Source organism: Physeter macrocephalus, chromosome 18, assembly GCF_002837175.3.
Source record: "Physeter macrocephalus isolate SW-GA chromosome 18, ASM283717v5, whole genome shotgun sequence".
Classification (NCBI taxonomy): Eukaryota; Metazoa; Chordata; class Mammalia; order Artiodactyla; family Physeteridae; genus Physeter; species Physeter macrocephalus.
This window is the reverse complement of record NC_041231.1, coordinates 79,708,827-79,735,778: the sequence shown is the minus strand read 5'-3', so window position 1 is coordinate 79,735,778 and position 26,952 is coordinate 79,708,827. Positions and strand designations below refer to the sequence as shown.

The 26,952-nt window shown below is 42.8% G+C and overlaps 1 protein-coding gene across 12 annotated transcripts in view; it reads left to right on the top strand.

Annotated features, from left to right (window-relative positions):
• ADGRF5 (adhesion G protein-coupled receptor F5) overlaps positions 1-26,952 on the top strand; it is a 143,519-nt gene that overhangs the window by 27,370 nt on the left and 89,197 nt on the right. For all 12 annotated transcript variants that reach the window (XM_055079599.1, XM_055079600.1, XM_055079598.1 and 9 more), the window contains exon 3: positions 25,010-25,135. In XM_055079599.1, coding sequence (XP_054935574.1) covers positions 25,034-25,135 — 102 coding nt within the window. In that variant the 5' untranslated portion in view covers positions 25,010-25,033. The remainder of the gene's footprint in view (positions 1-25,009; positions 25,136-26,952) is intronic.

Sequence of the window (26,952 nt, the reverse complement as noted above, 5' to 3'; positions counted from 1 at the left end):
TACAGCGAAGTGAATCTGTTATACATATACATGTACATATATCTACTCTTTTTTAGATTCTTTTGCCATATAGGTCACTACAGAGTTTTGAGCAGAGTTCCCTGTGCTCTGCAGTTGATCCTTATTAGTTATTTATTTTATATATTGTAGTGTGTATATTGTCAATCCCAGCCTCTCAATTTATCCCTCCCCCCCTTACCCAATTGCCTTCTTGTTATTAAAGCCTCTTTGAGGACTTAAACTAATTCATACTTATATGCAACTCACTGGAAATGGACAATATGTCCACCTTTCAAAGGCGTTTGAGTCAGAGCGGAGGTTGTTCCTTCACTTAAAGCAATTTGTCTCTAAAGTGTAAGTTTAGGAATTAGAAGCAGGTGGACATAGGTTTTTGTATTGCCTCTCAAATCCTCCCACATAGGTGACAGTCTATACTGCTGATGTTACCTGGCGCCGTATTTTTCAGACCACTGTGGTGCCCTTCACTACACTTTCAGTTCAGCTGTATCCTAATACAATAGAAAGAATCATTTAACATTCTTTCTTGAACGAATATAGGCATTGGCATAATTTATTTAGAGCATCATTTCTGGCACTAATTAAATTGTGGACCAAGCATCATAAAGAAGAGACTACAGGTTTAACACGAGTTTAATACTGTCTCTCTCTACTCAGAAATCATCACTGTATCTTAGGCATTAGGTATAGGGATCAACCCCTTACCTGTACCTGGGGAACTGTCTTAATTTAGAGGTAAGAAGAAAGGGTATCTGAGTATCCAGAGGGGGTTGGGGCAGGCGCCAAGGCACAATGTTAAGAGTCCTGCCTGGGAAGACAGGAGATATCAATTCTAATTCTGGCTCTGACACTAATGGGTGTTGTGACCTTGGTGAAGCCTCTTAACTCCCTCTAGCATGGTCGCTGGAATGAATGATCACCAGGTCCCCTTGACTCTCAAATCCTGTGATTCTGATTTTTCTCTTGGCATGTATGACTCTTCAGCTCATATTTGTCTGGTGGTTTTCGCATGATGGCTATTCACTCATCGACTTGATAAATTCTGAGGAAATCACCTCTCCAATCAAAGGCAAAAATGGGGGAACCTTTGTTTTGGTGGCAGAGGAAGTGTTGAGGCCCTGAAAACAGTAAAGAGCCAGGGAATCTGGGTGGAAAGTGCCCTTATGGGGACTAGGGTCTGCTGGATGTTAGCAGATGCCCTCACTGCTGCCTGAGGCATATGATACCTGCCGATTCGGAGCACCTGCGCCCAGGACACACAGTGAAGAAGCAGAAGTTAGAAGAGGAGTGACCACCCATGTTCATGTACAAAGGAACTTGCACACTTGAGACCAGATTCAGCTTCCTTCAAAATAGCTTCCTTCCCAGACCAAGACAAGAAGGAACGCCCATGTCCTCAAATACCTAGCTTTTCTCCATGTTGCTGAAAGTGAGGGCAGTGGGGACGGGGGTGGGAATAAAGGAGGAGGAGCCAATGATACGTGTGGTCCATCAATAACTCTGACATCCACGCACATCAAGGCTGCAGCATGTGGCTGACATACGGGCAACAGTATGCACTTCCTGCTACATGGATGGGATAGTGGGTCACCTGTAAGAGCCAAAGGTGGAATCTAAAGGCTAGGGATGATTGCCAGGCCATTGACGGTCAACCCTGCATAAGAAAAGGTCAACAAAGGCCAGGAGAAGGCTGTTGATGACACCTCTACAGATCTGTGTCCTGAATCTGTCTCCATTTTCCCATATGCTGTCTCTCCCTCTTCCAAGAAAAGGCAGGGAAGGTAGTCTTGGCAGTGGTCCAAAATAGGACTTCACTTGGAGGGTGCTTTGGATTTCTGACCAAAGCTAGGACCATCACGGGAGACATAAGAAGGTAGGTAGAATATGGCAGTCAACTGTATCCAATTGGTCCAAAAGATGGAAAGCTTTGGGATCTACCACAGCAAAATAATGTAAGTATCTGAAAGATACTTATGCCAAGAAGGCATAATAAATCTGTCTATTGGTGGAATGGATCCAGTTAACAGCAAGTGCAAATAAAACCTGAGAGGCCGCAGCTGAGTACAAATATGACCAACTCCAATTAGCAGAGTCTCTGCCAAGATATACACACAAAAGATAAGAATAAGGCCATTTGTATAGCATAAAACCGCCCAATTTTCTGTCGGATTCTTCCTTGCATAAGGACAGGTCAGTGCCAGAGGGGAATTTTCCTGGCCTCGTTATAGAAATAACAAAGGAGAGCTGACCCTGAGTCACACTGGGTCAAAAGCGTTACCAACATCTGGTTGTGGATTAAAAAACAAACAAACAGGGCCTACCCTGCCAAGACATGGAGGTGTGAGTGTTTTACAAGTAGAATAATTATGGACTTTGGTGTATACTTCTGCTGTGTATATACTAACATCGTGGCATTCTTACCTTTGCTTGCATGTTACACTTTCAAATACGCTTCTTTAATGAACCAAATAGGCATCTCTCCCCTCAGGGAGTTTACACCCGAGTGGAGGGTTAGAAGGTGGAGACAGCCAATAAAATAAATAAGGACATTATAGTGTATTAGAGGTGATATGTGATATGGAAAAAATTCATCGGGGAAGGAGGTTGGAAGGACTGAAGTGTGACATATGGTGGTCAGGGAAGGCCTCACTAAGGAAGCAATGTTTGGGCAAAGGTGGGAATGAGGTGATGGAGTGAGACGCGAGGATATCTGGGCTAAGAGCATCCAGGCAGAGAGAATGGCCAGTGCCAAGACTCTGGGATGGAACAAGCTGGCTCACAGGAAAGCCAGCATGGCTGGAGCAACATGGAGAGAAGGAGAGGAATTAAGGGAGGATAGGGTGGGAGGAGCAAGGCTGCCAATGGTGTAGACCTTACAGGCCACTGAAAAGACTTTCACCTTGACTGTGTGAGATGAGAGCACGGCTGAGCACAGGTGGACATCACCTAGCTTATATATTATGAAGACCATTTTAACTGCAGTCTTACACAGAGACCAATTAGAGGTAATGATGATCATCCAGGCAAGAGGTAATGATGGTTTGATGAGAGTGATAGCCGTGGAAGGGGTAAGAAATACCCAACCATGCATGTATTTTGAAGGTAGACAGGATTTGTTGACAAATTAAACATAAAGTGTGCAAGGGAGGGCTCAAGGATGAGTCTTAGAGTTTTGGCCTGGCTAACCTGGAAGGATGGAGACGCCCTCTACTGAGATGGGAGAGGCTGTTGGAAAAGCTAGCTTGGAGTGAAGATCAGGAGTTTCTTTTTGGACATGTTCAGTTTGAGAGCCTATTGAAGATCCAAGTGGATTTATCAAGTGAGAAGTTGGATATACTGGTCAGAAGTGCAGGAGTGAGGTCTGTGATTGAGGTAGATGTTTGGAAGTCATCAGCACAAAGATTTAAACCACAAAACTGGTGGAGATCACCTGGGGAATAAGTGTCAACAGAGAAGAGTTCCAAAGACTGAGTCATGGGACATGCCAAGGTCAAGAGGAGAACCCAGCAATGGAATGAGATGAAGCAGTTTCCTTTTGTTTGCCTTAAAAAAATTTATTGGAGTATAGTTGAGTTAGCTTCAGGTGTACAGCAAAGTGATTCAGTTGTACATATACATATGTTCATTCTTTTTCAGATTCTTTTCCCATATAGGTTATTACAGAATATTGAGTAGAGTTCCCTGTGCTATGCAGTAGGTCCTTGTTGGTTATCTATCTTATATATAGTCGTGTGCATATCTTAATCCCAAGCTCCTAATTTATCCTTCCTTCCCCACATTTCCCCTTTGGTAACCATAAATTTGTTTTTGAAATCTGTGAGTCTGTTTCTGTTTCGTAAATAAGTTCATTTTGTATCATTTTTTAAATTAGATTCCACATATGAGTGATATCATATATTTGTCTTTCTTTGACTCACTTCACTTAGTATGATAACCTTTAGGTCCATCCATATTGCTGTAAATGGCATCATTTCATTCTTTTTTTATGGCTGAGTAATATTCCATTGTATATATGTACCACATCTTCTTTATTCGTTCCTCTGTCAGTGGACATTTAGGTTGCTTCCATGGCTTGGCTATTGCAAATAGTGCTGCAGTGAACATTGGGGTGCATGTAACTTTTCAAATTATGGTTGTCTCCAGATATACGCCCAGGAGTGGGATTGCTGGACCATATGGTAGTCCTTTTGTTTGCTTTTATGGATCACCTAGGACATGCCAGCACCGAGTGAGGAGCTGGGCATACGATAAATAAGACGGGGCCTGGCCCTCAAGGCACTTACAGTCAATGCATTAAGCATTAAAATGATCATGTGAGTGCAGTCTGGTACCTGCAGAAAGACACATACTGGATAGTTTGGGGTGAGGGAGAAGAAACACATGGCCCAGCTGGGGAGAGCTAGGAGGGTCCTTGGAAGAAATAACATCTGCAACTTAACTGGACATTAAAAGTTAGCCAGATGAAGAAGGGGGAAGGGCAGAGGTGTGACACAGCCTGGAGCATGCTGGGAAAGACACATTTATTTGGTGCTGACATTTCTGCCTGAGCAAATAGCTCTGTCTCCAATGAGGTTATCCCCTCAAGTCCTAAGAGACGCCTCATACTAACGCAAACATAGATTAACACGACTAGTGAATTAGTTACTCAGGCTGCACCATTGCAGTCTGGTTGAAGTCTGGGTTCAATTTGCCAGCAACTACAACATCTTAGAACTCAGGAGAAGGGCTCCATCCCAGCCAATGGCAGGGCAGTTGTAGCTGCGACAGGGCAAAGTCTTCTGAATTCTGGGTTGCAGCCGAGACCATATGGTGGTCCCATTTTCTATTTGTCTTTGTTTTCATTGTTAAGTGAGTGCCACGAGCACAGAGTATTCCTAGCGATAAATAGGACTATGGATGAGAGAGGAATTGCTCTTCAGTGAGGCAAAGGGACAGCCACCTTGACAGTGCCCTGTCCCGTATCAGAGTTGATGGCGTCCCACAAACCAGCGCAAACAGGGAAAAGACAGCGCTTTCGAAGAAGCGTTTCACCCAGGAGCTGACTGACAGCAGGGTGTTGAGACGCGAGGATATCTGGGCTAAGAGCATCCAGGCAGAGAGAATGGCCAGTGCCAAGACTCTGGGATGGAACAAGCTGGCTCACAGGAAAGCCAGCATGGCTGGAGCAACATGGAGAGAAGGAGAGGAATTAAGGGAGGATAGGGTGGGAGGAGCAAGGCTGCCAATGGTGTAGACCTTACAGGCCACTGAAAAGACTTTCACCTTGACTGTGTGAGATGAGAGCACGGCTGAGCACAGGTGGACATCACCTAGCTTATATATTATGAAGACCATTTTAACTGCAGTCTTACACAGAGACCAATTAGAGGTAATGATGATCATCCAGGCAAGAGGTAATGATGGTTTGATGAGAGTGATAGCCGTGGAAGGGGTAAGAAATACCCAACCATGCGTGTATTTTGAAGGTAGACAGGATTTGTTGACAAATTAAATATAAAGTGTGCAAGGGAGGGCTCAAGGATGAGTCTTAGAGTTTTGGCCTGGCTAACCTGGAAGGATGGAGACGCCCTCTACTGAGATGGGAGAGGCTGTTGGAAAAGCTAGCTTGGAGTGAAGATCAGGAGTTTCTTTTTGGACATGTTCAGTTTGAGAGCCTATTGAAGATCCAAGTGGATTTATCAAGTGAGAAGTTGGATATACTGGTCAGAAGTGCAGGAGTGAGGTCTGTGATTGAGGTAGATGTTTGGAAGTCATCAGCACAAAGATTTAAACCACAAAACTGGTGGAGATCACCTGGGGAATAAGTGTCAACAGAGAAGAGTTCCAAAGACTGAGTCATGGGACATGCCAAGGTCAAGAGGAGAACCCAGCAATGGAATGAGATGAAGCAGTTTCCTTTTGTTTGCCTTAAAAAAATTTATTGGAGTATAGTTGAGTTAGCTTCAGGTGTACAGCAAAGTGATTCAGTTGTACATATACATATGTTCATTCTTTTTCAGATTCTTTTCCCATATAGGTTATTACAGAATATTGAGTAGAGTTCCCTGTGCTATGCAGTAGGTCCTTGTTGGTTATCTATCTTATATATAGTCGTGTGCATATCTTAATCCCAAGCTCCTAATTTATCCTTCCTTCCCCACATTTCCCCTTTGGTAACCATAAATTTGTTTTTGAAATCTGTGAGTCTGTTTCTGTTTCGTAAATAAGTTCATTTTGTATCATTTTTTAAATTAGATTCCACATATGAGTGATATCATATATTTGTCTTTCTTTGACTCACTTCACTTAGTATGATAACCTTTAGGTCCATCCATATTGCTGTAAATGGCATCATTTCATTCTTTTTTTATGGCTGAGTAATATTCCATTGTATATATGTACCACATCTTCTTTATTCGTTCCTCTGTCAGTGGACATTTAGGTTGCTTCCATGGCTTGGCTATTGCAAATAGTGCTGCAGTGAACATTGGGGTGCATGTAACTTTTCAAATTATGGCTTATATATAGTCGTGTGCATATCTTAATCCCAAGCTCCTAATTTATCCTTCCTTCCCCACATTTCCCCTTTGGTAACCATAAATTTGTTTTTGAAATCTGTGAGTCTGTTTCTGTTTCGTAAATAAGTTCATTTTGTATCATTTTTTAAATTAGATTCCACATATGAGTGATATCATATATTTGTCTTTCTTTGACTCACTTCACTTAGTATGATAACCTTTAGGTCCATCCATATTGCTGTAAATGGCATCATTTCATTCTTTTTTTATGGCTGAGTAATATTCCATTGTATATATGTACCACATCTTCTTTATTCGTTCCTCTGTCAGTGGACATTTAGGTTGCTTCCATGGCTTGGCTATTGCAAATAGTGCTGCAGTGAACATTGGGGTGCATGTAACTTTTCAAATTATGGTTGTCTCCAGATATACGCCCAGGAGTGGGATTGCTGGACCATATGGTAGTCCTTTTGTTTGCTTTTATGGATCACCTAGGACATGCCAGCACCGAGTGAGGAGCTGGGCATACGATAAATAAGACGGGGCCTGGCCCTCAAGGCACTTACAGTCAATGCATTAAGCATTAAAATGATCATGTGAGTGCAGTCTGGTACCTGCAGAAAGACACATACTGGATAGTTTGGGGTGAGGGAGAAGAAACACATGGCCCAGCTGGGGAGAGCTAGGAGGGTCCTTGGAAGAAATAACATCTGCAACTTAACTGGACATTAAAAGTTAGCCAGATGAAGAAGGGGGAAGGGCAGAGGTGTGACACAGCCTGGAGCATGCTGGGAAAGACACATTTATTTGGTGCTGACATTTCTGCCTGAGCAAATAGCTCTGTCTCCAATGAGGTTATCCCCTCAAGTCCTAAGAGACGCCTCATACTAACGCAAACATAGATTAACACGACTAGTGAATTAGTTACTCAGGCTGCACCATTGCAGTCTGGTTGAAGTCTGGGTTCAATTTGCCAGCAACTACAACATCTTAGAACTCAGGAGAAGGGCTCCATCCCAGCCAATGGCAGGGCAGTTGTAGCTGCGACAGGGCAAAGTCTTCTGAATTCTGGGTTGCAGCCGAGACCATATGGTGGTCCCATTTTCTATTTGTCTTTGTTTTCATTGTTAAGTGAGTGCCACGAGCACAGAGTATTCCTAGCGATAAATAGGACTATGGATGAGAGAGGAATTGCTCTTCAGTGAGGCAAAGGGACAGCCACCTTGACAGTGCCCTGTCCCGTATCAGAGTTGATGGCGTCCCACAAACCAGCGCAAACAGGGAAAAGACAGCGCTTTCGAAGAAGCGTTTCACCCAGGAGCTGACTGACAGCAGGGTGTTTTTTAAGTCAAGATGCATCTGAGTCAAAGTCTCCCACGTTGTCACTCTTTTTTGAAGTATCAAGGTCTGCAATCTTTCCTCTCCTGGAGTGGGCGAACTCTGCCACCAGATATTCAGTTCTCTCTTACAATTACTTTCCAAAGCCGTCAGTCTGCAAAGTTCTTTTAGTGTCCTTTACCCCCATGGTAATGTACAGGTTCCTCCTACGTTTTCTTCATTCCTTCCAACACAGCTGGTGTCTTTCATCTACATCTATACTAATCCACTCAAGATACCCCCGAAGGAACCACATCTCATGACAAACACAAGAAGGTATATTTTAGAGGCATCTTCAAAGTGCCAGTCTGTACAGAACCAGAGGCAAAGCCAGCAGAAAACAAAGGCAAAGACAGTACCAAATCCCTACATGATATTACAACAAAACCCTCTTTTCTGCAGCAATAACAATAGCTAACACACATGCTCACTAAGTGCCAGGCACTGTTATAAGCCTTTATACATGTATGGAACTCATTTAATCTTCCCAGCAACCCTGAGGTAGGTCTTATTATTAATCTGATTTTACAGATGAGGAAATTGAGGCACAGAAAGATGAAATAACCTGTTAAGTTTCTGAGGAGCTACTAGTGGGCAGATCTGGTGTCCACACGCTTAACCCCAGGCTACTTTGTGTTTTCAAGACTCAGGTGTTTTCTACTACTTAAATTTAATATTATAGGTTTTTAGTGTAAAAAATAATCTGGAATGTCTTTGTCCATTTCGTATAGAAAAAGTCAATACCACAAATATTTAGTGTAAGAAATTTGGAATACATTTGACCCTTGAACAACGTAGGGGTTAAGGGCACCCACCCACCGCGCACTCGAAAATCTGTGTATAACTTTACAATCAGCGCTCCGTATCCTGGTTCCACATACAAGGAGTCAACCAGCTAACTGTGGATCGTGTCATACAGTCGTGTGTAGTTAGTGAAAAAAATCGGCGTGTAAGTAGACCCATGCACTTCAAACACACGTTGTTCAAGGATCAACTGTATTCTAAAATATGATTTAAGCTATTTGGTTCTGTGTGTATGTGTCTTAATATTCTTCTTATTTATTTATTTACTTATTGGTCAAGGGTGGTATTTTATTTATAGAATTATTTTTTAAATTGAAGTATAGTTGATTACTATGTTTTTTAAAAATGTATTTAAATTTATTTTGAAATAGAAATTCACAGTTCTTGTTTGTGGGTAAGATTAGGCCATGTTTTCTTATCTGTAGGGATGTTATTTTGCTCCTTATTCTTTTTTAAAAAAAATTTTTATTGGAGTATAGTTGCTTTACAATGTTGTGTTAGTTTCTGCTGTACAGCAAAGGGAATCAGCTATACATATACATATATCCCCTCTTTTTTGGATTTCCTTCCCACTTAGGTCACCACAGAGCACTGAGGAGAGTTCCCTGTGCTATGCAGTAGGTTCTCACTGGCTATCTATTTTATACATAGAGATTCTAATTCATTTTAAACCCAACCACCTGACTGCAGCCTGCCAACCAGCCTTTTTCCAGGCATCTCCTTATCTTTAAACATTAGTGTTATTGAGATGATATTTTAAGTGTTACAGTATTTGTAGTTAGATGCACAAATATTCATAGAGTTTCCCTGGAAATCTGGGAGAACTGGATGCCCCTGAATGTGACATATTTGAAGTGCAACCCTCCCTTAAGCCCAGGGCTAGGACTAAACAACCTCACTAGGTCTTCTCATATTCAAGATTTTTTTTAACCTCTGATTTCTTGGTGCCACTAGAAATGAAACTCATTGAAAATTTTAATTTCCTGTTTGAAAACACAATCTCATCTAGTGGACATCTTTCAAAGGTTTAAACCAGGCCTCCTACACCGGCCATGAGCTCGAACACATTTGGGGTTCTCTCTGGTTTCATTTTCTGAACTTTTTCTTGGAGAAAGGAGAGCAAAAACCTAGGGCATTGGCCAAACAAGTCCAGCCACTCAGTGAATAGGTTTCCAGATAAGAATGACCTGAAGGACTTCCCATGGGCGTGAGGGAAATCACATACGCCATCCAGGGAAGAGGACCAGGAAATCACTTCTTGCTTTCAAACAAAGGCTAGCCATCGGGGATGGCCCTGTGAGGCTCGGAGGACCACGGCAGGAAGGCACTGGTCAGCAGCGAGACTAAGCTCGGCTTGGAGCTGCCGGACCTGCCTGAGCCCTCCCGATGAGTCCTGCTTGACTCTCCCTTCACCAAGCATGAGGCTGTGGGGTGAATGGCCTCGGAGGGGAGACCTGGAAGTTTGTTAGACCTCTGATCAGAGCAGGAGCTGGCCTGGGACAACGGTGCTGGGCAGGTAACAGGCATTTTTCCTAATGGGGGTCTGTCTCCCTTTGTAGCAAGACCTCAGGGGCAGCTAGGTCACTCTGACACTCCTTTAAGGCATCTTTCAGTTACGACCCTCTGCCTGATTTTCTTTTCTGTAGCTGTGACATGTATGTTGGGAGCACAAAGCATGTCTGGTCAAGGGCATTTTGCATGCAGGCTGTTGGTTAAGTTGGTGAGACTGCGTTTAGGGAGACTGAATGTCAGGCAGTGAGCTGGGATGCTTTTAGGATTTCCTCTAAAATAAAGAGAGCTTTCCTTTTCTTTTTCTTTCTTTTTAATGAGTTTTCCCATCCCTGAGCCAGAAAATACCGTAAAGACCAGAGCATTTTTGAATTGCTATGTGAGTGTTTCCATGCCAGGCAGCAGGGGAGGCTACCCCGAGTGTAGCAGGAAGGGCACGGGTATCCTCAGGTCCCAGGCAGTCCTGGGGATGTGAAATGTAAGATGCTGCCCCACCCAGATTGAGGGGAAAGGGGTTTGCAAGTCAGCGCTGGGAAGGATGTCAGGAAAAGTGCTGGAATCAACAGCAGGCAAGCTTGTCTCGAGTGTTCGAGAAGGAAGGAAATGCCCTATGATGTGTGGTTTGCTCAAACCATTTTTTTTAACATCTTTATTGGAGTATAATTGCTCTACAATGTTGTGTTAGTTTCTGCCGTACAACAAAGTGAATCAGCTATACGTGCACATATATCCCCATATCTCCTCCCTCTTGCGTCTCCCTGCCACCCTCCCTATCCCACCCCTCTAGGTGGACACGAAGCACAGAGCTGATGTCCCTGTGCTATGAGGCTGCTTCCCACTAGCTATCTATTTTACATTCATGCCACTCTCTCACTTAGTCCCAGCTTACCCTTCCCCCTCCCCATGTCCTCAAGTTCATTCTCTATGTCTGCGTCTTTATTCCTGCCCTGCCCCTAGGTTCTTCAGAATCTTTTTTTTTTAGATTCCATATATATGTGTTAGCATATGGTATTTGTTTTTCTGTTTCTGACATTTCACTCTGTAGGACAGACTCTAGGTCCATCCACCTCACTCAGATAACTCAATTTCGTTTCTTTATATGGCTGAGTAATATTCCATTGTATATATGTGCCACATCTTCTTTATCCATTCATCTGTCGATGGACACTTAGGTTGCTTCCATGTCCCGGCTATTGTAAATAGTGCTGCAACGAACATTGTGGTACATGACTCTTTTTGAATTATGGTTTTCTCAGGGTATATGCTAAGTAGTGGGATTGCTGGGTTGTATGGTAGTTTTATTTTTAGTTTTTTAAGGAACCTCCATACTGTTCTCCATAGTGGCTGTCGTCCAGCATTTGTAGTTTGTAGATTTTTTGATGATGGCCATTCTGTCCGGTGTGAGGTAATACCTCACTGTAGATTTGATTTGCATCTCTCTAATGATTAGTGATGTTGAGCATCCTTTCGTGTGTTTGTTGGCAATCTGTATATCTTCTTTGGAGAAATGTCTATTTAGGTCTTCTGCCCATTTTTGGATTGGGTTTACACCATGTTTTCTTGTACTTTGTAGAAAACCAGGCCACACCCCCTCACTGCAGCTCAGTTTTTCCCTTCATAAAGGGCTAATGTTTGGGGCCTTTCATTTTTGAATTACACAAGTAATGCATGACTATATTCATACTATAATAGACTATGTCTAACAATTTTTCAAGCCCCGCACACCGGATATGCATTAGTTTTTTCCCTCCCCAAAGTTATCCCATCAGTTGTTTGCTGTGTATATTACCAGTTAAATGACTTATTTTTCTGTCTTCCCAGCCCTTAGGACAAGTCAGGGCACATAAGAGTACAGGTAATTCTCATTGTCAGATCCATGTATTGGTCTTTAACAATACCTTCCTCTCACTGGAAAGAAAAAATAATACATGGGGAATGTGAACAGCTCTTTTAATATTTAGAAAAGTTTGAAAGAGTTTTATTCATTTTCAGCATTATTATTTTTGTATTGGTTTTGGCTTTGGCAACTAATAGTATTCATAACAATTTCCCAGGGATTAAATTCTAGATTTTTCAACTAGTAGTTTGGACTTCTCTCCTGAAGGCCATCAAAGGCATTCTGTTCTGGAAAATAAAAGAAAAGAAAATTAACCGGACAGATAGATGGATGGATGGATAGATAAATAGATAGATGATAGCTAGCCAGCTAGATTAAGTGGTTGGCTCTGGGAAAATAGGGAGAGTGTGGGAGAGATTCCCCTTTTATTTAATGGATAATAGTTGGGTTTAACAGATGGGTTCATTTTCTATTTCTTTTAGCTTTCTGTAAAAGGTGGCCTTTTATTTTTTTTCCTTCCATACATTATTATGAGAGAAGTGAATAAGAAAACAACACTGTGAACAAGTCGGTATGGGTCATGGAGAGAGGATCTGGAATGAAGTTGCATGAGCAATGTCAAGTCCAAGAATAATCACAAAATACTTTCAGTTGCTATTTGGCATTTTCTTGCCCTTCCCAAGGTTTCTCTACCCCAAACTAGAGGGCCAGTTGGCCCTGCTGATTTTGGACATTCTCTGGTGCTTTCTTGACCATCCTGTTAAATTTGCCTGCCTTGACTCTTTCTCAGGGTAATTCAATTAATCATTTCACCCTACTGCACAGTGCTAGCCCCTGATAGAGACCTCCTCATCCTTCACCATGTCACAGGTAAAGCAGGTAGCTTGTTCCCATTTTATGGAATACAAAAATGAGAGGCTCAGAGGTTTCGCTGTTTGCTCAGCATCTCACAATTAATCTTTTGGGGGTACTGAAATAAGAAGAAGCCCAGATCTCTGCCTTTCCAACGTAAGGATAAAAGTCATGTGGAATAGAGAATGAATGTGATTGGCTAGATTCTATCAACTTGGTAGCAACATGGATTCCCAGTAGTGCTGGAAGTCTGTAGACAGATTAAGCTATTGCCTGGTCCAGATTTTAGCAGATTCTAATGCCTGCTGTCCATCGGTATCACCCCCAGAAACTTAACAAAAAGAAAACAATGCCCAGACACTTCCCTGGAACAGCTGAGTCAGAATCTCTGGGGAAAGGGCTCGGGCATGGTTTTTTGTTTGGTTCGTTTGTTTTTAAACCTCCAAAGTGATTCTGTTATGCAGTGAGGGTTGAGAACCACTGAGTCCAAACCGTAAGAGATAAAGTCTAAATTGAGAAGCAGAAGTGATACCGCTTCATGGAGCCGAGAAGTTGGGGCCAGAAGTCCTAGCAGCTGCGAACATCATGTATTAGGATTCTGGCGGCTCCTGTTTAGGAGAGGAACAGCCCCCTCTCATGTCTGCAGGTGAGAATGAAGAGGCATCTCTACTCTGCAGACAATGGCACTGCCTTTCAAGTTTAAATCAGAACAACCCCACTGGCTTCCCTGCAGATTCACTGGCTCCCTGTTACTTGCAGAGTTTACAAAATCAGATGAAATGTTCTAGGTAAACAGGACGTGCTCTTCTACCCCCAAATGACTACGGGGTGGGGGTCATCTATTCTACTCAATGTCATTTTAACATGTGTCTCAGTTCCCAGAAAAAGAAATACTAATTATCCTTTGCATGATCCGCCACTTTCTGGATTGATCTATAGATGGAGAGACAATAATTCAGAGCTGTTTTTTTAAAATAGATTTTATTTATTTACTTATTTATTTTTGGCTGCGTTGGGTCTTCGTTGCTGTGCGCGGGCTTTTTTGTAGTTGTGGCAAGCGGGTGCTACTCTTCGTGGTGGTACCTGGGCTTCTCATTGCAGTGGCTTCTCTTGTTGCAGAGCACGGGCTTTAGGTGCGCGAGCTTCAGTAGTTGTGGCACGCGGGTTCAGCAGTTGTGGCTCACGGGGTTAGTTGCTCCACGGCATGTGGGATCTTTCTGGACCAGGGATCAAACCTGTGTCCCCTGCATTGGCAGGCGGATTCTTAACCACTGTGCCACCAGGGAATCCCCAGAGCTGTGTTTTAATCAGAAGATGTGTCCCTAGAAACTTCCTCACCGACATTTCTCAGTATAATCCAAATTAGTATCACTCATCGCTGTAATCTTTGTCTCCTTTATAAGGAGCACTGGGTAGGAGGGGGGGCTCTCAGCTTCAGTTTCCCCAGGTCCTGAGAGTTTCAACACAGAGTAGGTGCTGCAGGAAGGCTTGTTGGGTTAAATATCTGTGTTGACTGTGGAGGCGCTATGAACTCACACGTTATTTACCAGCTCAGCATTTCAACTCATGTTGTCTGATTCTAATGATGATGGTTAAAATAACTGGAGTCTTGCCTATTTCCTAAAAGATAACCACAGAGCTGAAACCTTTAAAGTCACAGCTTAGTGGAAGCATTTACGGTGATAGGTGTGCAAAGAGCTGTGGAATTACAAAGACAGAGAATCCTTTCCTTTGATCAGCTTATACTCCGAATGGGAGGCAAGGCACAGGCCTTGGAAATTTTAATAATAACAGGTAATATTTACTGAGTACTTATTATGTGCCAGGCACTGTGTTCAGTGCTTTACAAAGACTGTTAAGTCATACAGTTATTCCAATAATCCAATACCTCAGGTACTATTATAATACCTACTTTATAGACAAAAGGACACACAATTTTAAGTAAGTTGCCCGAAGCACACAAAGCTGGCAAGTAGTGAAGTTGGGATTCCAGCTCAGGCAGTCTGACTTACCAGTCCAGAGGCCTAATTACTACGCTGTGCTCCAAAAACCACAATAGTGCTGCAAAAAAATACAGATGCCAGGGCCAGCAGAGTAGCGGAGGAGAGAAATGCAGTGTATTCCAAAGAATGATGTATCTCTTGAAAAGACAAGAAGAGAGGCATGTGCTATAAAGGGTAAGAGCTCAGATTCAGCAACAGAGCTGGCTACATACTGTGTGACTTGGGGTGTGTGATTTAATTTACCGAAGTCTCAGTTTCTCCATCAGTAAAATGGGGATATTGCTACTTCAAACAATATAGGATCTAAGGATTAAATGAGCCTAGTACATGCAGAGCTCTTAGTCTAATGCCAGCATATAGCGAGGGCTTGATAAATGATAGCAATTGTTGTTACTAAGGGAATAAGCAAGACCTGAAATAATGAGTAAATCTCAGAAGGGAGGAATGGGTCATTTCAGCTGCCAAGAATAGTGTGAGAAGAAGTTAAGAGGTAACAATCCATTCAACCAATATTTATTGTTAATACTTAGGACACATTTTGCAAAAAAAAAGGTACAGTAAAAGCTTGTGAGTAGGTCAGCCTGTTCTGTATCCAAGTGTCCTGGAAGAAAAATGTAGCAGGGCTGGGTTTTCCTCAGGTTGCGGTGACCATGCTTGCCAGGTGAATTAGCCCAAATATTCTCTGGGCATTTGAGAATGTTCAGAGTACTTGAATACAGTACAAGTAGCAATCTATGAAAAAATAGTGTTCTAGGCAAATGAATCAGCTGATGGTATGGGATATTGGACAGGGAGGAAAGGAGGAAGGATTCAGGAGATTGCTGCAGTCATCCCGGTGATAATGATAATGATGAGATGGTAATGTCCACACCAATATGGAGGCTGAGGAAAAGAAAACATGGCAGTGGAGGTATTTACACGACTTAGCAAATGGTTGAATTGGTCCTCCCACTCCTGTCCTCAATTCTTGAAACCAGGAATACCTGTGGGGTTGTGAGTCTGTGAAACTGAAGAATGAAACCAGCAGCTGGCAAACCTGGGAAGAGGTGGGTTGGGAGAGAAGAGACACATTCGTTCTGGATGAGCTGAATTTAGACCCAGGTGGAAATAGTCCAGTTGGAAAGATGCTCCTAATATTTAGCAAAGAGATCAAGGTGGAAATAGAGTTTGGGGAATTTTCATGGAAACTGATAATTAAAGCTATAGTTGTGGAAAAGCTCCCTAAGAGAAAGGGTGTCAAGGGAGATGATTAAAGGACCCAAGGGAGGTTTGGAGGCCCTACAGTGAGCCAGTGTAGGATGAGGAGGATGGAATCATAGGAGGAGAGAAAGGAGCAAAGACTGGAGCGAGGAGAGACCCCAGGGGAAAAGAGGGGGCTGTGAAGGAGGAGGTGTTAAGTGTGGTCAGAAACCAACAAGAAACCAGGGAGGAGAGCACTAGTGAAGAATGTCACCCTTTAGAAAATACTTTTTTTTTTTAAACATCTTTATTAGAGTATAATTGCTTTACGATGGCGTGTTAGTTTCTGCTGTGTAACAAAGTGAATCAGCTATATGTACACATATGTCCCCATATCCCCTCCCTCTTGCATCTCCCTCCCACCCTCCCTATCCCACCCCTCTAGGTGGTCACAAAGCACTGAGCTGATCTCCCTGTGCTATGCAGCTGCTTCCCACTAGCTATCTGTTTTACATTTGGTAGTGTATATATGTCCATGCCACTCTCTCACTTTGTCCCAGCTTACCCTTTAGAAAATACTTTTCATAATAAGGTGAGGACTAAAGTCAGACTATCCAGATTAAGGAAATTTTGGAATGGCCATGACTTCTCAGGGTACTGTATTTTGGGGGAAAAATAATACTTTTTTTCATTTTAAGTAGCACGCATACATACATTATTCTTAAAGTCTAACAAAATGGAAATTTAAGAGGAGTGAAGTCACTGGCTAACGACACCAATGCCTGATGTCAGTGATATGGAGTGAATGGGGGCTGGGAGAGGAGGGAACACAGAGGGCTAAGATGGCCCTGCCGAATATTAAAATGTTGGAATAATTGAAACCACAAGGTAGATAAATAACTGCTGCCCCGGAGCCCCTGGAGTGTCCAGAGTGCCCCCTCCCACCTCTGCCTCGGTCACCCAGTTGCTTGCCTTGGACCCTTCCACAGACCTCCCCACTACCTGGCAATGAGGGCCCTGAGGCCTCAGGTCTTGCAGCGACCAGGGACTGCTCTGATTGGGCCACTATTGTTGTTATTAGAATACTCAGTACTATTTTGAATCTCACCTCGTAAAGAGTAGAACCACAGAATGGTAAAGGTTTGGACCAACACCCAAGGCCCCTGAGGCTCTACACAGACTGGCAGCCAAGCCCAGGGCCACCCTCCGTGGCAGGCGAAATGCATTGTCTTGCCAGGGCTTAGGGAAACCCCTCCATGTGGTAAATGAAAGTAGCAAGATGGTTGAGATAAGAGCAGAGTTAGGAACTTAATGTTTTCATGGAGATGGCAATCTCTTGCTCAAAGGTTAAAATCCTCCAGTGATTTACAACAAGGAAAGAAGGATAAAAGATTATCAATGCCACACACATGTGCAGTGTGTTTTAGAAAACTTGACCCCATTGTGTACCAACAAATGTTCCTCTGTAATCTGAAAGGACTGAGCTACCCTGACACAATGCTACTGCAGGACTTTATTTTAAGGCAAAGGAAAATTAAATAGAAAAAAAAAAAAATGTCAAGGCAGTTCTTTCATTGGTATTGTGTTTGTGTTAAATAAATATTTAGCTTATAGTTCTGCATGTGTGACGGATGAATCATCTCATTAGATAAGGTCAGCAAAGGTAAGTTTTATCACTTCTGTGTTTGAAAATACAGATCTGTGAAGGCGGGCTCTTAAAGTAGTCCTTGAGGACTTTTAATCTGCACTTCTGCAATTCAGGAGGGAGGTTATTGCTGACATCCTGTCTTAATTGGAACCCTGAGCAAAGAATAATAATCTCAGTCAAATTTGCAATGGAAGTCCTGAAATTTCATCCTACCATTCATTATCTGCCATCAAGGGGAACTCTGCTTTGAATTATTCTCTAGTAGTAGTATAATATAGTATGTGCCCCAGAACATAGGGAACAGGGCATAGGAAGATATACCATTGGCTTTTTCAAAGGATACAATACCTGTCTGGTTAGCCACACACAGGCCAAAGATTAGTAAGATGCATGGCTCTCCCTGTCAGTGTCCTGGCATGCAGTGCAATTCTTCCTTTCTTAGAAAGCCATGCATATAACATCACCTTCTCTGCAGGACACAGAAACCGATCAGTTTACCTATAGGAAGAATCACTACTCTCTCTCCTCCACTTTTTAACCAAATATCTTGAGTTTTATGTGCCCACCATATTCACAAGCCCTGACCTCCCATTTATAGCTGAACAGAGCAGGGAATCTCCAACCAGGAGGCAGTCGTTTGCCTGAGCATTAAAGGGTGGATAGAATTTGAATATGTGGTGATTACGTTGAGACGAAGGGGCAGGAAAAAAAGGGAGATCAAGAAACCAAGTAAATGATGACAGGATTACTTTGGTTTTGCCAAACACTGAAAAATAGTTTGACCATAATAACTACCCTTCCCCACTCGCAGGATTAAGTCTCAAAGGTTAATGTTCGTATTATTACTTTTGCATGAACATTGGGAAATCTCTTGCACTATTTTAAATTATGAGAAAGCAACCAGCTACAGTAGTGAAAATATGACAGGTGCTTATTAAATAAGCCAGCTCCAGGTCATGAGGACCTTCAGCAACAGCAAAAGCCATCGCCTTTGTTCCGAGAGCAGCTGGGAGCTGAACAGAGGTAACACGTGAGAAGAGCACTTCCAGAAGGTCAATCTCGCATCTACATAGGTGATGGGCAGAGAGGAAAAGAATCCAGCCATCGCAGTGGTGCATGTGAGGGGCAGTGAAGGCCTGGACTGCGGAGTCAACCAGAGATGTGAGAGATGAGTGCAAGAGAGAGTTACGGTTAGGCTCAGAAGCCTAAGTGAGGTTACAATGGATCTGAAATAATTGTGCGAAATTTTGGCACCTTCAGAGGCCAGTTCCTCTACCCCAAATTTGAAATCACCAGGGGCCATCAGCTCCCTGGCTTTGCTGAAAAGGAAAACTGAGACTCAGAGAGGTGAAGTGACTTGCCCCAGTTCACGAACCAATCAGTGCCAAAGTGAGGCTAGATTTCAGTTGCCTGGTCTAAGGTCCATATAGAGAAAGTTTTCCATTTATTCTTATTCAAATCTCACTAAGAAGATCTCATAGGCCAAATGGTACCTTTTCCCAATGGAATAGATTGCAAAATTTATAATTTTGTCACTGCCACATATCAACTGTGCAATCTTGGTGAGCTACTCATCCTTCTAACCTTCCATTTCCATTTTTGAATATGGAATAATTAGGGATAATTTAGTGGTATCATAGGATCATTGAGAGGGTTAAATGACATAATCCTTGGAGAGAGCTTAGCACCATGCCTGAAACAGATCCAGGAAATGACAGGGATCTATCACCATCAGCATCACCATCATCATTGCTGATAATTATTCTCCACCATCCTATCCCAAACAACTTGTCTGACTGTAGGAAAACATTATTATCTATTGATAGAATTTTAAGAATCCTTGGTTGAACTCTGCTGTCCTGACTGACTCAACCCCTAGCTGCCCCTGAGACACATAGCCCTTGCCAGGCCCTAGTTTTCTCATCTAAAAAACTAAGAGGTGTGTGTGTGTGTGCATGTGTGTGTGTGTGTTAGTGTGTGTGTGTGTGTGTGTGTGTGTGTGTGTGTGTGTTTGTAGAGGGCTGGCAAGAGTGCTTGAACTAGAGATGAATTCTCATTTGTCTTTCAGTTTTAAACTGTGTATGTTTTATGCTCTATTCAGACACACCAATAATCCATTTTTCAATTTACATAAAAACATTCCCAGAATAAATAGTAGATACTGGGCAGCAGACCAGAGGGCCACACTCACACTTTTTGAGTGATAAAAAATAAAAAGAGGTATCATTTTTATTGAATTCTATAGTAGTTTGCTAGGAGCACTGTAATAAAGTCCTGCAGATTGGGTAGCTTAAACAACAGAAATTTATTTTCTCACAATTCTGGAGCTTGGAGGTCTGAAATCAAGGTGTTGGCAGAATTGGTTTCTTCAGAAGCCTCTCTCCTTGGCTTGTAGATGCTGTCTTCCTCTGGTGTCTTCATGTGGTCATTCCTCTGTGTGGGTCTGTGCCCTAATCTCCTCTTATATGGTCACTGGTCATATTGGATTAGGGCCCCACCCATATGACCTCATTTTGATGCAATGACCTCTTTAAAGACCCTGTCTCCAAATAAGGTCACATTCTGAGCTGCTGGGGGGTTGGAATTCAACATATTAATTTTGGAGGACACAACTCAGCCCTAACAAATTCAGCTGTGACCAGGCTTTTTTGTGCTTTGTGGGCACGATCTCTAATCTTTACAACAATGCTGCAAAGCGGGTACTGTGATCCCCATTATTCACATCAGGAAACTGAGGCTCCATGAGGTTAAGTGTCTCACCAACAGTTACTAAGTGATGGAGCTGGAATCAGAACATAGGCCTGTTTTGCATCAAAGCTAGTGCTCTTTCCACTACAGTCTATTCTAGGAAGGAGAGAATCACTGGACCCCTAATGTCATTACGTTCATTTTCTTTCCAAGTCAGATCCTTCAGGGTCTGGCTGGCGACCTCGGTCACTCCCAAACTCACCCAACTTCCCCCTGTCCAACTTCCTCCAGTCATCTCATCCCTTCACACTGCAGCTCACTTTGGAGACAGGCCAAGTTGGGGGCGATTCTCACTCTGTTACTTACTAGCTGGGCGGCCTGGGTCAGTTCGGTAACCTCTCTGAGAGCCTTCACGTTCTCATCTATGAAGTAGGATTAAAACACCTACCTCACAGGCTTATTGTGAGAGGCAAATTAAGTGAATGAACATATTAATTGCACTGAGGGCTGTGCCTGGTACCTAGTAGGCATTTAGTAAATACCATCTTTTAAACGTACATTTTTTCTTCCAGTCTCTGTTTCATGTCTTCCCGATGAGATTGAGAACTTCTTAGGGACAAGGACCATGACTCATGTCAAATCACGAATGCGTAGCACGAATTTAGGCCCACAGAAATTTCTCAATATTTGTTGGTTCGTAATTGTGCACCATGATTGATTCTATGTGAGATATATAATACAACCTCAAATAACAGACTTGGCTGCTTAATTGCATCAAAAACTACTGGGTAGATCACATTTGAGTCCATACTCCCATGAAACCATTCATTCATCCACCATTGATTGACTGCCTCCTAAATGCATCCCCCTTAAGATTCTGTTTCTATGTAGTTTCTTTAGTAGACAGAGGACTATAGGCTGGTGATGGAAAGTGACAGGGGTGTGGATAGAGCAATGGGATGCTGAAAACGTGGACCTGCAGACCTCAAACCTCCCTCTGCATCAGAAACAGCTGGGACAGGTACAGATGCTCAGCTCCCTTCCCTGCCAGAAATGCTAATTCAATTGGTCTGGCATGATATTAAAACAACAAATAAACAAATGAAAAGAGGAAGAAAAAAAAAGAGAAATTCCCCAGGTGCTTGTTCTGATGTGCAGCCAGGGATAAGAACCATTTAAGCAGATGAGGCTCAAATACTCCAGGGAACTTCCTTCCAGGGTGGTGGTACCCAGACAATGTTAAGGGGAGGGGCTGTGCTCAGGGACCAAGCCAGGAGCAGAGCCCTGGACTGGAGGAAGGACGAGGCACCTGGGCAGAGGCTGATCAAATGTGGGCTTGCTTTCACCTCTTGCCTTCCTCCTCCCCAGGGGGAGCCAAGGAGAGTATCAAGGCTGGGGTCCCCAGCGGAGAGGGGCCGAGAACACCAGAGAGCACAGGAGGGCAGAGCTGTGTAGAGCTTAGGAAATCATTTCCAGAACGAGTCTCACGATTGCCCTGTTTATACGGAGCTTGGAATCATAAATTGATGATGACATTGGGTCATCAGACCACACAGATGTGGCCATTTCAAGAACAGGCTTCTAAACTTGCAAGGTGTACAAGCCTCTTGACTCCTGTTCCCACCCCCTCGATCAAATCGCCGCAGCTCAGGGCTGAGGAAGGGTTTCCTGGAGACCAGTTGATTTGAAGCACTGGCTGTTTAGAAGGTTTGGGAGAACCGTTCCCTGATGTGTTTCAGGTCAGTTTCACAATGAATGTTTCTGGTGCACATCCCTCCAAAAGAGAATGTTGTTAAAGACTGCTCCAAGGAACCCAGACCCGCGTCCTCCAAGTGCAGTGAGGCTGAGAATCCTGGCGACTCCTTCCCGGCATATGAGGCTTATGATGTCAGGGTGCTTGATTTCCCTCCCCCTCTCTTCTAACTTCACAGACAGGAAAACAGAGTCTGAGGAACCAGGAAGTTGCTCATCACCCCAGGGTTACTACTGAGCATGAGATCATCTCTCCCAGCTTTTTCTAAGATACAGCAGGCTCATATAGGTTGGTGAGTTTTAGTAGACAGTGTCCAGAATTTATAATTTAAAAGGAGAAAGAAATTGGAAATGACATCAGATATATTTCTTTCCCTTTCTGCCTCTGCTTGTCTCTGAGTTTCTTAGTTGTGGTCTGCCATTTACTCCAGGAATTTGGAATAAATATAAACTTCTCAGGGATTTACAATTAAAGGGGCCCTACTGAAGATATATTGCCTTGACGTGGGGTGCTACTCTGGGCTTTTCGTTGAATGGATTTGGATTCTCTTCCCCGTTAGCCAAGTTAAACAGCCTCCACTAGCTTCCTCACTGATGAGAACAGCTGGACGGTTACTGAGACGTTATTGATATAGGTGAGAATAGCGTGTCTTCAGAAGGCTCTCCCCAAACAAAGCAGGAGCCCTAAAAACTGAACTGATCTTCAGCTAGTATCACTGTTCAGATTGGTCAGGCTCGCGCCATATTGGTTGTCAAATATTTTTAATATTACCTCTTCCTCAAAACGATGGCCTTCTTCCTTCAAGTGGAGACCCGCCCTTCACCCTTACTGTGTAACTGATGACTGTATGTAGCTGTTACCTTCTGTATCCAGACAACATGCCCTCCCCACAGTGCAGTCCTTCCTACATCCGTATTTCTACTGAATTGTGATTTTATGGCCACAAAATAGGTCAACAGAGAAAAGGATGTCAATTTCATCAAGAACTATGTCCAGGGAGGCTGGGGGAAGATGGGGACAGTGGACAGTATTGGCCAGTGGCTATTATACAAAAGGACCAGACATGACCATTTAGGTTGTGACCATTTTATTTGGTCACTATCATGACCAAGATAATCCTTGCTAACTCTGACAAAGGCCAACATTGGGAAATGAGAGAAAGATGTGGAGTCAGCTTGAATTCCTTTAATACCTGAGTCCCTCCATGGCTGTCACGTACTAAGGGAGGCTCATTAACTATTCGGTTACTATCGCTCGTCTCCTGGATTAACTGCCTCAAAATGGAACCAGCCAGTACAGTGCACTAAGTCAATGCCTAAAAAGATTAAATTCCCTCCGCGGTACCCGATTCATCCCCCAAACAATGTCATCCCCAGGCTAAATCAGCCCCGTCCACACTCACAAACGCCTACTCCCTTCAACATGAGTGGTTGGAATGAGTGGTTATGCTCTCCCTGCAGTAGATGCATCTGGTCTTAAGTATCTATTCCTGTAACCTAAATGGCAAAGCATTTTCCAAAAGCCGTTGAGTTGTAGAATTTTCAAAATGTATTTGATTGCCAGATCTGCAAATTGGGTCAGTTTTCCAGGGCCTTATTCTTCCTTCTTTTCCACTGGGAAAGAGGAAAAGGAGGCAGCGACAGCTGGTGATTGAAACCCAATCCTCCCTGGCATGTAAATCTTGGCTATCTCTCTGCGTGTTATCCCGGCCAGGTCCCCTGGTGCCCCTGGCAACGCCTGGACCAAGGGCTGTCCTTGATGGCGGCCCTCTGGATTCCACTAAGGTCAGGGTGAAACCATTGCAGCCAGCATCCCTGGAGCTCTGCATGGCTTTTAGTCACATCTGAGCCTCAGAGAAGTCTGTGAGAGAATTAGAGGAGGTCTAAGTATCCCCATTTCATAGATGAGCAAACTGGATGCAGAGAAGTGTCAAGGATGCAATTAGTTTGTAGTCATCCCGGATCCTAACCCATATCTCCTTAGTCAAGTATTCTTTTCACAAAAACACATGGACATAAAAATGTCAGTAAGGAAAGGAATCTACACAAAGTAGTTTGTCGTGGTCCTCAGACCCATGAGAGGTGGGATTATTCCACATGATACTCTAACTTTCAAATGCAACAATGATGCATCGGGTCGCTGAAAAACTTTGTTTCCATTACCAGCATTGCCAAGAGATAGCTATAAAAAATCAATATTTTGAGATATATTATATATCAATATTCCATATTATACACTGTAAAAATCTCTAAAATACAACTTGTATTTTTATGACTGAGTCCAGGATTTTTCATACTAATGGGTCATAGCCCATTAATGTGGGTCATAAAGTCAATGTAATGGTTTACTGCCAGAATTAAAAGAAAAAAATAGTGTAAGATGATAGAATTGAATTGAAAATATCAGAGTGTGTTGCACGTAGCAAAGGAAAGTACTGTTCTCTGAATCCTTTTGTTCATATGCTATGTACTGAACCACAAGGTTAAAAGTATTTTGTACTGAGTAGTCTTTCCCTTTTTCTTGCTTTCCCTCTCTTTCCTCTTTCTCCTTTCTCTTTCCTTCTCTATGTCTCTAGGAAAGGTACCCAACATCTGCCATCTTTTTCCTGTTTGTAGGTACCATCCCCAGCCCTCCCAACCCCTATCCTTCCTAACATCCTCCTTCCCTCACCCAGGGTCTGGAGCAGACACTGTTCTCTACAGTTGATGTATTTATGCTCTTTCCTTTCTCCCCTTCACTGAAAAGGTCCTTTTGTAGTGCAAACTTTGAGACAGGGTTTGCTAGTTCTTTCTGTGTTTGATAAATGAATTACTGTATCTCTAAACCATACTATTTCCATTTCAGGCAAGGCAACTCAAACTTGAAGACATGAAATCCCCAAGGAGAACCACTTTGTGCTTCATGATTATTGTGATTTTTTCTTCCCAAGCTACACTGAACTTGAATTTAGAGTCTATTGTTTGTCCTTCGGTGAGTAAATCCACGTCTGCTGTATTTTCCCTGTCACATTTTTCTGATTTCCTGGGAAGGTCACAGACGGAAATTGCTTTAAGCAAATGTTTAGGGTCTTTGAGAAAATGTCACAAATGGTGGGAGGGGGTGGTGAACATAAATGGATGTTAAGGTATCTACTGGGCTACAACTTGCCACACTCTGAAATCAGTGGTAGTGTCAAGGGAACATCCTCCTGGCTTCCCTCCTTAAAAATTTGCCACTTCTAGGCCTGAAGCTCCACCCTGTGAAACTGACAACAACATCTATAAAGCAGATTTTGAGGACTGAGCAGGACCTATGTTCTCAAAGGATTCACTTGAACAGGAGCATCAGACTAGAACACATTTCAAAAGGTGTTAATTTGTGTCTGTGTTATAATCACAGACTGATGTGGTTGAAAGGGCCATAGATATCATCCAAGCTTTTTGCTAACAAATTATCTAGGTCCTTTACCTTTCGGAAGTTAATGGAAGTTTAGCTTAACTCAAGAGGGTGATAAGTACCCCCTTGTTCCTTGTGGGAATCCTTGGGATCTTCTTTCCTCAGGCTACTCCATGCACCAGAGACAGGGCATGTTACTGGTTATGAAATCTCACGAGACTGATGTGATTCTGTGTCTCAGTTTTCTCATCTGTAAAATGATGAAAATAAGAGTATTTATTTACTGATCTCTATGAGAATGAAATTAGTTAATATTTATAAGATGCCTTAGAACTGTGCCTGATACATTTTTTCACATCTTTATTGGAGTATAATTGCTTTATAATATTGTGTTAGCTTCTGCCATACAACAAAGTGAATCAGCTACACGTGCACATATACCCCCATATCCCCTCCCTCTTGCATCTCCCTCCCACCCTCCCTATCCCACCCTTCTAGGTGGTCACAAAGCACCGAGCTGATCTCCCTGTGCTATGCGGCTGCTTCCCACTAGCTGTCTATTTTACATTCATGCCACTCTCTCACTTCATCCCAGCTTACCCTTCCCCCTCCCTGTGTCTTCAAGTCCATTCTCTATGTCTGCATCTTTATTCCTGTCCTTCCCCAGTTTCTTCAGAACCATTTATTTTTAAATTCCGTATATATGTGTTAGCATATGGTATTTGTTTTTCTCTTTCTGACTTACTTCACTCTGTATGACAGACCCTAGGTCCATCCACCTCACTACAAATAACTCAATTTTGTTTCTTTTTATGGCAGAGTAATATTCCATTGTATATATGTGCCACATCTTCTTTATCCATTTATCTGTCGATGGACACTTAGGTTGCTTCCATGTCCTGGCTATTGTAAATAGTGCTGCAACGAACATTGTGACATGACTCTTCTTGAATTATGGTTTTCTCAGGTTATATGCCCAGTAGTGGGATTGCTGGGTCATATGGTAGTTCTATTTTTAGTTTTTTAAGGAACCTCCATACTGTTCTCCATCATGGCTATATTAATTTACATTCCCACCAGCAGTGCAAGAGGGTTCTCTTTTCTCCACACCCTCTACAGCATTTATTGTTTGTAGATTTTTTGATGATGGCCATTCTGACCAGTGTGAGGTGATACCTCATTGTAATTTTGATTTGCATCTCTCTAATGATTAGTGATGTTGAGCATCCTTTCGTGTGTTTGTTGGTAATCTGTATATCTTCTTTGGAGAAATGTCTATTTAGGTCTTCTGCCCATTTTCGGATTGAGTTGTTTGTTTTTTTGATATTGAGCTGCATGAGCTGCTTGTATATTTTGGAGACTAACCCTTTGTCAGTTGCTTCATTTGCAAATGTTTTCTCCCATTCTGAGGG